We start from the raw sequence: 11,089 nt of genomic DNA, 5'->3' as shown, positions 1-11,089 counted from the left end.
ATAGAAATTACACAATCTCAAAATGTGAAAAAAGAAAGTGTTTAAGTGAATAAATATTGTGTGTTTGTATGAATCCTGCCTTAGTATGGGGTGTCAGTAACTACATTAATATAGGGTAGGTCTAACAGTGGTTTTCCACATCTGCTCTAATATATATAGATAATGGGTCAGACATGTAAAACCATTTTGAAAAGTTCATAAAGGTCACATCCATTTATATGTGTTCCTCTTTATCATTTTATATCAGGCCACACAGCTGACTTGAGTTTTGATCAGAGTAGAACCATAACATTCATGCTAATGGTTCCACTGTTTACAGTTACTTTATGATGGATTTCACCCTGGTCACAGCACTATGTGAAAAGCTGTTAGAGGGGTAAAGTTAACCCAATTAATACCTCATCATAAGTCACTCTCTAACGCAGGGCAGTGGTTATTTTTCACTGTAATTTATTCCACAACAATGTTCTTTATTTGATCCCCGTTTCTTTAAATATGCGCATCGATTGTTCAGCTGTGTGACTCTCCACACCTGAAATATATCACAATGTGGACTTCATTTCGACAGTATTTTGTAGATTGGTACCATATTTATCATCAAATCAGGAAACTGTAAACTAATTGAAAAAATTAAGCTTCTGAAAATTTTAATGTGGCATTGGAACATGTTGTTTATCCTTGCCAAATGGTATTTACACAAAACTCCAGCAAATCAGAGGATATATTTTTGTCTCTCACTTGCTGTTTATATAGGTGTATATTTTCGCAGTTAATAGCCTATCATGTGTCTGCGCATCTTAGGGCCATAAACATAAACATGGCAAACAAGGATATGTTCACAATTCCAACAGATGCTTCAATTGTTTGTATAGATATTAGATTCATTTGATTTGCATTTTCTATTAATATTTTTCTGTTTGTCCCAAATGGGATTTTTATTTCTGTTTGCCATTATTGTAATCATTGGAAACAACTGAGTAAATATTTTGTATCATATGTTTCTAAAAATATTTGAATGTTCTACTTTTCTACTACTGGTTTTCTACTTTCTAAACTTTCTGCCACTCTTTGGCAATTCAATAACATTATTTTGGGGTGTTTTTATCTCTGACCGCAGCTTCTTGTGGATTTATTACCTAAATGTTGTTTGTGTGTTTTGTTTTGTTTGGTTGGTTTTTTTGTTGTTGCCATTTTTACATTTCACCAGCTGTGTAAACTCTGCAATTTTACCTTGGTTTTGTTCCACATCAGTTTATCTGCTGGCTGGTTTTCTTCCTTTTCTAATGTTTCTGGTAATTTTTCACAGTTAAACAAGTAACTTTGAGGTTACTTCAGCGTTTTCAGCTGTTTTGCTTAATTATTACATTTCTGCAAAATTATAGCAGTTCTGGTAAGTTGTACTATTTCTGCCAAGTTATTAATTTTCTACTAAATTATAGTATTTCTGCAAGGTTACACTACTACTGCTAAGTTATGTTATTCTAAATTATTACATTTCTGCTAAGTTGTAGCTTCTGGTAAACTACAATATTTCTGCTGAATTGTTATATTTCTCCTAAGTTATTGCATTTCTTCTAAGTTATTACATTTTTGTTAACTTGATGTTGTTCTGCAAAGTTATTAAAATTTCAACAACTTTTTAAACACTGACTTTGATTTCTTCAGCTTCTTCAGCTATTTTCAACTATTTTCAGCAGGTAGCTTCAGCTTTACAGCATCCACACAGCATTTTCGCAGGAAATGCAAATTTTTCTAGTTACATATAAGATCAGGTCCCACTACCCAGCGGTGTACAGTAAAATGGCAATAATCTGGCTATGGATGATTCATAATTAAGACATTCACATTTGAAATGTAGAAAACATTAAGGATTATATAATCTATTTTATAATAATAACATAATTATATTATTATATAAAATACTTTTAATTTTAGAAGAAACAGGCCGTTTATATTTCTACATCCCCAATTCATGGTTATTACAAATAATAATCATTGTGCATCTTGATGATTGGTTTAATCAGGTATTATTATGAAATTTAAGCCCTGATTCATCTACACTGGACATAAAGAGTCTGTCATTAAAAAAACAAACAAAAACTTATATAGAGATGAAACTTTATTTTAGAAGAGAAGTGCTTACAAATATTCATATATTAAAGTAAGGTGGACTGGACAGACTGATTGGCTGTCAGATGTGTGGTTGCCACTTAAGGCTCAAAACTTTGGTACATTCTAGCCAGACAGACAAGTGAGAAAACTGACATAACTGTTTTCAGTACGAGAAGTATCTGAAGTGAAGTGAGTTTGTACATGAAATTTTACTCAGCTTCCTGCCGAAATGTATCTTTAGTCTCTAAAAATATAAAGAAGGAAAACAGTAGGTCCAAGACAAAATCAATTTCAAATACTTAAAGCAGCAGGAGTGGTTCCAATGTTCTAAATAAATAACTGTGCACTAAATAATTTACACTGTTGAATGCCATCTAACACAGATAAACCTCTCTGCACAGTAGCAGTCTGTATGTTGTTACTTCAGGCACACAACCAGTGGTGTAAACCCAGTGGGACACTCATTTCAGCAAGAAAAGAAAATAGATGAAGAATTAAGCATGTTTACACAACACTCATATTACAAGAAAATAAGTCAGAACTAAAGGGACACCTAAAGGGACACCTAAAGGGACACCAAACTAAAGGGACAGTCAAAAGTGATGAGAATTTAGACAAATTCAAAGTAAGTAAAGTAAGTAATTAGAGAACTTGTGTCAACATTCATGATAGTACATCAAAATTACTCATACCATATCAGAAATATTTAGTTTCATTAAGGGCAGCTTTTTCATGCACTGCTTTTAGGTTCCTTTTTAGTCTTGAATTTTCTGTGCATGAAATAATAATATAAACCAAAGTCCAGGACTAAAGATTAGACTTTTTTTTTTCTGGAAGTGGTAGTGCAGTGCATCCTTAAATTTATATTGCATCCTAAGTGACGATCTGAATATACAAAAGAGAATGAACTAACTAAATCCTTCATATTGGATTTTATGGGTAATGTTCATGCTTCTACCATTACAGAGCTTTTACTGCTGAATGACTGAATAAGGTCCAGGTGCTTAATTGGCCCGTCTGACATCTAAGTCTTTCATCAGTTGAAAACATTTGATACATGATGAAGTGAAAAACACAACAAAGAAGACTTAAGTAGCTAGAATCCTATATCAGACAAGGAGATCACATTCCTTTTCCAAAGACTCACTAAATAGCGATAAACATGACATGATCCTGTCTTAATTTTTATGAGATGTGTTTCTGCCATTAAATTCAAATTGACATTTTTTTCCTCAAAATTTTCTGTCTTAATTTATATTTTACATAGCATCCTAATGTTTTGAAGACTGGGGTTGTAAAAGTAAAATGATAAATTGATGATCATATATTGCTTGTCAATACAGTAACTCAAGTTTTGACCAAATATGTTTTTGCCAACTGATCCAGATCTGGCAGAGATATCACAATCTACACTGTAAAGCTAGCTAGTTAGTTTAGATCACACATGTCACTCCTGCATCATTAGAAAATGAGTTAAACAACAAGATAACTGCAATACCAAAAATTTCTGGCTACACTCCAGAATTAGCTGTGGACAAAGTCCACTGAAAAAACAAAACCAAAATTTCCTTAGGTCTACCTCAGGTTTTTTAATAAATAAATCCACAACCTACCTACACACAGTGAAGTTACTACATCACAATAACATGCTGTATTACAAGTGCATTGTAGAGACTCATAGTTTTGGATGGTCCTTATAGTCCTCCAAGATCCATCCAAACTAAGTTAAAGAAGTAGAATCAGGTCAACATTCGCAGGGAAGGCAGTGGCTGCAGGTTCTTTAATTGGTCTAACCATTTTAACCTCCTTTATTAACCCCCCCACCCCAAATAAAAAAACTCAGGCGCCCTTGACCTCTGATTGGTCAGATCTTGGCAGTTCCAGTCAGTCCTAAAGCGAGTGCAGGTCTTCATTTGTCATGTTACATAGGTGAAAGCAAGTTATTAAGTAGGTGTGAAATACATGCAGGTGCAACAAAAAAGGTTTACCTTTGTACACAAAACATTTCAAAAGGTCAGATCCTGTAACAAAACATTCTATTATAAATTTAAATGAGGAATTGGACTTCAAAATCTGACTATTAAACTTCACTATCAGCAGCAGTCTTCCAGGGGCAGACGCAGGGTAAACTGGGATATGGGGGAGATGAGAATCTCATTCCAGTCCAAAGGTGCTGGTCTCTTCCACAGCAGTCAGCAGCTTCTCATACAGCACTGAGAAAGATGGGTACGGTGGTAGGTCCAGCCGGTTGAAGCAGGTGTGAGCTCTGGAGAACAGACAAGAGACAGTGTTGTTCATCAGAAAATGCTTGAACAAAAGCCGCAGTGTGTATTCTGGATGTATTAAAGCACAGGTCACTGACAGGATACATAGAGAAGATCAAATCTAAGAAAAATCAGCTTATATTTATCATAATTCCTACAGTGTATGACTGAAATAAGTGCCTGGAAATTCAGAGAACTTTAATATTTAATATCATAAATACAAAATAACTAGGATTACCCCAGCAAACTAAATGTGGGGCAAAAAGTTTGACTGTGTGAGAATATTACCATTTCTTCTTTTTGGATTAACATTTACAGACGTGACAGACAGCCAAAAACACATGTCAAAGTTAAGAAACTCAACTGAAAAGATGAGAGAAAAAAATTAAAAAACATATTGTTGCACCTGTATATGTAATCATATCATGTTTCTGTGAAGACTGAGTATCTTTCAAGTTCTTTTCTAGTATAGCACATATATACATAAACATACATTTTTGATTAGAACCAGAAATCCTATCATTATTGTATCTTATCAAAATTACCCCTACATGGAGAAAGAAGGAGAGCACCTCTGATTAAAAAAAATATTACATTTTGACCATTGCATGTATATTTTATACAATCTCTATCCTATCTATCCTAACGATCTTCAATAGTTGGACATGTGATATGAAAAATCTTAAAATGCTCTTCCCAATTACTCCTTTCCATGTTTCTGAATTTGAGGTGTAGCAGCATGTCTTATACATATTTGTCATGAAACGCTGTGTGGCAGGCAGGAGTAGGACCCAAAATGCAGGCGCTCAGACTCAAGGTGTAAACTCAAAGTCACAGCTTTATTGGCTGGCAGGGAAAAAGGCATACAAACTAAACTAAACTGGGAAATATAAACTTACACTTGACGGAGAGGCACACGAGGAAACACACAGCTTGAGGGACGACGCGACACTGACTCAGAGAAACACAGGGTTTAAATACACTGGGAAGTAACGAGGGGAATGAGACACAGAAGGAGAGCACAGCTGGGAGAAATCAGGACTGACGAGACAAGGGAGCAAAGCAGGACACATTTACATAAGACACGGACCTTCAAAGTAAAACAGGAAGTATGACACAGAGACATGAACTTGGCACAGTGGAGACAGCAACTAAGAAACACAGAGACATAAACCATAAGACAGAGGACTCTAAGAACCGAAAGACACAGAGGGAAACTCAACATGCAGACAGACTACACAGAACAGAGGGGACACAGAAACACGAAGGGCAACGGATCGAAACTAGAAACGATACAACTCACAAGCACAATACTACAAAAATCATAAAGAATTAAACATGCTGGGTCAGGGGACCCAGGACCCTGACAGTACCCCCCCCTTAAGGGCTGGCACCAGACAGCCCAAACAGAAAACAAAACCAAACAGAAAACAACCCAGGGCGGGCGGCGGGGGTCCAGGACGGAGGGCACGGAACAGAAAACAAAAGCAGGGCACAGGAAACACCGGAGCCCAAGCAAGCAGTCCAAACACAGGTCAGTTCAGGGGGCCAGCCGCGTGGAAGACGGCGGCGGCAGAACGGGTCCGGAGGCCGGCCGCGTGGAAGGCAGCGGCGGCGGCAGAACGGGTCCGGAGGCCGGCCGCGTGGAAGGCAGCGGCGGCGGCAGAACGGGTCCGGAGGCCGGCCGCGTGGAAGGCAGCGGCGGCGGCAGAACGGGTCCGGAGGCCGGCCGCGTGGAAGGCAGCGGCGGCGGCAGAACGGGTCCGGAGGCCGGCCGCGTGGAAGGCAGCGGCGGCTCTCAAGCGTTGGGCGTACTGGTCGAGGCTTGGTGGGCGTAGGACTAGACGAGGCAGGACCAGACGGTGGCGTGGCAGCCACAGGACCAGGCGACGTTGAAGCCGAAGCAGAGGCCGGACCAGGCGTGGGCGGCGAAGCCGAAGCAGAGGCTGGACCAGGCGAAGATGAGGCCGAGGCAGAGGCTGGACCAGGCGAAGATGAGGCTGAAGGCTCGAAGGCTGGACCAGATGAGAATGGCGCTGCAGGCGACGGCGAGGAAGCCGGAGACGGTGGCGCTGCAGGCGCCGGCGTGGGTGATGCAGCTGATAAGGAGGCTGCTGTAGGCGACGCTGAGGCCCGAGCTGGACCAGGCGACGCTGAAGACTCGGAGGCTGCAGCTGGCGAGGATGGAGACGGAGCGGAGGCTGGACCAGGCGAGGTGGAGGCTGAGGCAAGCTGGACCAGGCGGCTGATGACGCTGAAGAGGCTGCAGCTGGTGTGGTAGCCGGAGGCGGCGGTGCTGCAGGCCGGAGCGGCCCCTCGGACCCTCCAGCGGAGACGGGTTGCTGAACGGGCCCCTCGGACCCTCCAGCGGAGACATGAGACGAAGGCCGGAGCGGTCCCTCGGACCCTCCAGCGGAGACGGGTTGCTGAACGGGCCCCTCGGACCCTCCAGCGGAGAAGGCAGGTGGCGGCGTGGGAGCCGTGGAGTGCTGGATGAACTCATCTGAGCTTCCAGCAAGTGTTGCTGTAGAGCCAGAGGGTATAGGGACCCCTGGCTGAATGTGTAGAGGACCAGGTGAGCTAATGTGTCGCTGACTAGGGGACTGAGCGGCTACAGGGACCTGGGCTAATGGTTCAGGTGGGAGCTTGGCTGCTAACGGTGGTGAAGTAGGTGACTGCACTGGGGAAGGCTGAACTGCAGGAGACTGCACTGGGGAAGGCTGAACTGCAGGAGACTGCACTGGGGAAGGCTGAACTGCAGGAGACTGCACTGGGGAAGGCTGAACTGCAGGAGACTGCACTGGGGAAGGCTGAACTGCAGGAGACTGCACTGGGAAGGCTGAACTGCAGGAGACTGCACTGGGGAAGGCTGAACTGCAGGAGACTGCACTGGGAAGGCTGAACTGCAGGAGACTGCACTGGGAAGGCTGAACTGCAGGAGACTGCACTGGGAAGGCTGAACTGCAGGAGACTGCACTGGGAAGGCTGAACTGCAGGAGACTGCACTGGGGAAGGCTGAACTGCAGGAGACTGCACTGGGGAAGGCTGAACTGCAGGAGACTGCACTGGGAAGGCTGAACTGCAGGAGACTGCACTGGGAAGGCTGAACTGCAGGAGACTGCACTGGGGAGGCTGAACTGCAGGAGACTGCACTGGGAAGGCTGAACTGCAGGAGACTGCACTGGGAAGGCTGAACTGCAGGAGACTGCTGAACTGCAGGAGACTGCACTGGGGAAGGCTGAACTGCAGGAGACTGCACTGGGGAAGGCTGAACTGCAGGAGACTGCACTGGGGAAGGCTGAACTGCAGGAGACTGCACTGGGGAAGGCTGAACTGCAGGAGACTGCACTGGGGAAGGCTGAACTGCAGGAGACTGCACTGGGAAGGCTGAACTGCAGGAGACTGCACTGGGAAGGCTGAACTGCAGGAGACTGCACTGGGAAGGCTGAACTGCAGGAGACTGCACTGGGGAAGGCTGAACTGCAGGAGACTGCACTGGGAAGGCTGAACTGCAGGAGACTGCACTGGGAAGGCTGAACTGCAGGAGACTGCACTGGGAAGGCTGAACTGCAGGAGACTGCACTGGGAAGGCTGAACTGCAGGAGACTGCACTGGGAAGGCTGAACTGCAGGAGACTGCACTGGGAAGGCTGAACTGCAGGAGACTGCACTGGGAAGGCTGAACTGCAGGAGACTGCACTGGGAAGGCTGAACTGCAGGAGACTGCACTGGGGAAGGCTGAACTGCAGGAGACTGCACTGGGAAGGCTGAACTGCAGGAGACTGCACTGGGAAGGCTGAACTGCAGGAGACTGCACTGGGGAAGGCTGAACTGCAGGAGACTGCACTGGGAAGGCTGAACTGCAGGAGACTGCACTGGGGAAGGCTGAACTGCAGGAGACTGCACTGGGGAAGGCTGAACTGCAGGAGACTGCACTGGGGAAGGCTGAACTGCAGGAGACTGCACTGGGGAAGGCTGAACTGCAGGAGACTGCACTGGGAAGGCTGAACTGCAGGAGACTGCACTGGGAAGGCTGAACTGCAGGAGACTGCACTGGGAAGGCTGAACTGCAGGAGACTGCACTGGGGAAGGCTGAACTGCAGGAGACTGCACTGGGGAGGCTGAACTGCAGGAGACTGCACTGGGAAGGCTGAACTGCAGGAGACTGCACTGGGAAGGCTGAACTGCAGGAGACTGCACTGGGAAGGCTGAACTGCAGGAGACTGCACTGGGGAAGGCTGAACTGCAGGAGACTGCACTGGGAAGGCTGAACTGCAGGAGACTGCACTGCACTGAAGGCTGAACTGCAGGAGACTGCACTGGGAAGGCTGAACTGCAGGAGACTGCACTGGGAAGGCTGAACTGCAGGAGACTGCACTGGGGAAGGCTGAACTGCAGGAGACTGCACTGGGGAAGGCTGAACTGCAGGAGACTGCACTGGGGAAGGCTGAACTGCAGGAGACTGCACTGGGGAAGGCTGAACTGCAGGAGACTGCACTGGGGAAGGCTGAACTGCAGGAGACTGCACTGGGGACTGCAGTGATGGTTGTGGTGGAGGTGTAACGGGTGGAGAAGTGGCGGAATCGGCTGCGGGCTGGGAGGCTAATGGCTCAGCTACACAGTGCCTTAATGGCAGGGCAATAGGTTGAATGATTGACTGAGTAGCAGCCTGAATGGCTGAGTGTAGTAATGGTTGAGGTGGAAGAGAAACAGGTGGTAGTGTGGATAATGGCGCTAAGGGCAGCTGAGTGGCAGACCGAACTGATGACTGAAGCGATGGTAGGGGTGAAAATGGAGCTTCTGGAGGCTGGGCAGCTAAGTGAGCTTCTGGAGGCTGGGCAGCTAAGTGAGCTTCTGGAGGCTGGGCAGCTAAGTGAGCTTCTGGAGGCTGGGCAGCTAAGTGAGCTTCTGGAGGCTGGGCAGCTAAGTGAGCTTCAGGAGGCTGGGCAGCTAAGTGAGCTTCAGGAGGCTGGGCTAAGGGCAATGTAGGAGGCCGGAGTGATAGCTGAGGTGAGAATGTAGCCAGCAGGGACACAGGAGACGGAGCTTCTGGCTGGGCAGCTTTTGGAAAAACAGTCTCAGAATTAATAATCTCTGACTTAACATCCTCTGAGCTAGCAGACACGGAGTTAGTTAGTCCAGGCTCAAACGGAACAGAATTACCACAGTTCTTTGCAAGTTTATGGCTAGGGGGAGCATGAGGAGAACAGTCGTTTAGGTTACCCAAATGGGAAGTTTTGGTCTCAGAAAAAACAGTCTTTTTCTTCATAACATAAGCAGACCTTGGGCCTTCAGACCCAATAGACCGTACGGTTTCACTTACACTCGCCACGGGCGTTTGCAATGGTGAGGTCCTGGGTTCTGGCGGTGGCACTTTTCGCTGCCTGTGCTGCCGCCGCTTCCCCTGGAAATGGGAGCGGAGATAGTGGCGGTTGTCGGTAACGGCGGAGAGGTCGAATCCGACTCCTCCTCTGACCACATCGCTGCGAGGAAAGAGGCAGGTGAGCGGTGGGCAGAGCTGGACGTGGAGAGTGAAGAATTCAGCCGTGGCGTGGAAACCCCCTTCCGCTCTAATGGCCGCTGCTGCGTTGCAGAGAGCTCCATCTGATGCAGCAGCGGTGGTGGCTCCTGCACTGAATACCGGGTGCGGGCGAAAATGCCTAACTCTCGGGCTTGCAGTACCTCCCGGCCTCGCGTATCATGTTCAGTGAGTCCATAAATCCTCTGAGTTGACCAAAGTGGGGGTTCCTCTCGAGGATGGCTTCAATGGCTTTGATTCCCACTGTCATGGCCCGAACATCATCGGTGTGGGAAATCCGGTCCACCAGACCTTGGATGCGGGCAAAATCAACTTCCCGGGCAGAGCCTGCTGAGTCCATGTTTGGTCGCGTCGTTCTGTCATGAAACGCTGTGTGGCAGGCAGGAGGAGTAGGACCCAAAATGCAGGCGCTCAGACTCAAGGTGTAAACTCAAAGTCACAGCTTTATTGGCTGGCAGGGAAAAGGCATACAAACTAAACTAAACTGGGAAATATAAACTTACACTTGACGGAGAGGCACACGAGGAAACACACAGCTTGAGGGACGACGCGACACTGACTCAGAGAAACACAGGGTTTAAATACACTGGGAAGTAACGAGGGGAATGAGACACAGAAGGAGAGCACAGCTGGGAGAAATCAGGACTGACGAGACAAGGGAGCAAAGCAGGACACATTTACATAAGACACGGACCTTCAAAGTAAAACAGGAAGTATGACACAGAGACATGAACTTGGCACAGTGGAGACAGCAACTAAGAAACACAGAGACATAAACCATAAGACAGAGGACTCTAAGAACCGAAAGACACAGAGGGAAACTCAACATGCAGACAGACTACACAGAACAGAGGGGACACAGAAACACGAAGGGCAACGGATCGAAACTAGAAACGATACAACTCACAAGCACAATACTACAAAAATCATAAAGAATTAAACATGCTGGGTCAGGGGACCCAGGACCCTGACAATATTAAGCCAGTTATTTTTTGTTTATTTTATATTTGCATCTTTCTCCCATCTCACTTAATGTACAAGGTAGATAAAAGTAGATCAACGTTTTTTCCCTCTTGCAGAGACTGCAGAGACTCGAAATAAGTTACCCCTTTGTGTTGCCTTCATATGAGTTCACAAAAATAGTGATCAGGCCAGATTCTTTCCCTTTTGTAATT

General features: G+C 46.0%; 1 protein-coding gene across 2 annotated transcripts in view; it reads right to left on the bottom strand.

The window, feature by feature from the left end:
- Positions 1-2,101: 2,101 nt before the first annotated feature.
- The window catches only part of hecw2b (HECT, C2 and WW domain containing E3 ubiquitin protein ligase 2b), a 109,798-nt gene continuing 100,810 nt past the window's right edge, over positions 2,102-11,089 (bottom strand). For both annotated transcript variants that reach the window (XM_039607450.1, XM_031752050.2), the window contains one exon: positions 2,102-4,378. In XM_039607450.1, coding sequence (XP_039463384.1) covers positions 4,267-4,378 — 112 coding nt within the window. In that variant the 3' untranslated portion in view covers positions 2,102-4,266. The remainder of the gene's footprint in view (positions 4,379-11,089) is intronic.

The sequence above is a fragment of the Oreochromis aureus genome, linkage group 23 (genome assembly GCF_013358895.1).
Source record: "Oreochromis aureus strain Israel breed Guangdong linkage group 23, ZZ_aureus, whole genome shotgun sequence".
NCBI lineage: Eukaryota > Metazoa > Chordata > Actinopteri > Cichliformes > Cichlidae > Oreochromis > Oreochromis aureus.
The sequence above is the reverse complement of the archived record's forward strand: the minus strand, read 5'-3'. Positions and strand labels throughout refer to the sequence as shown.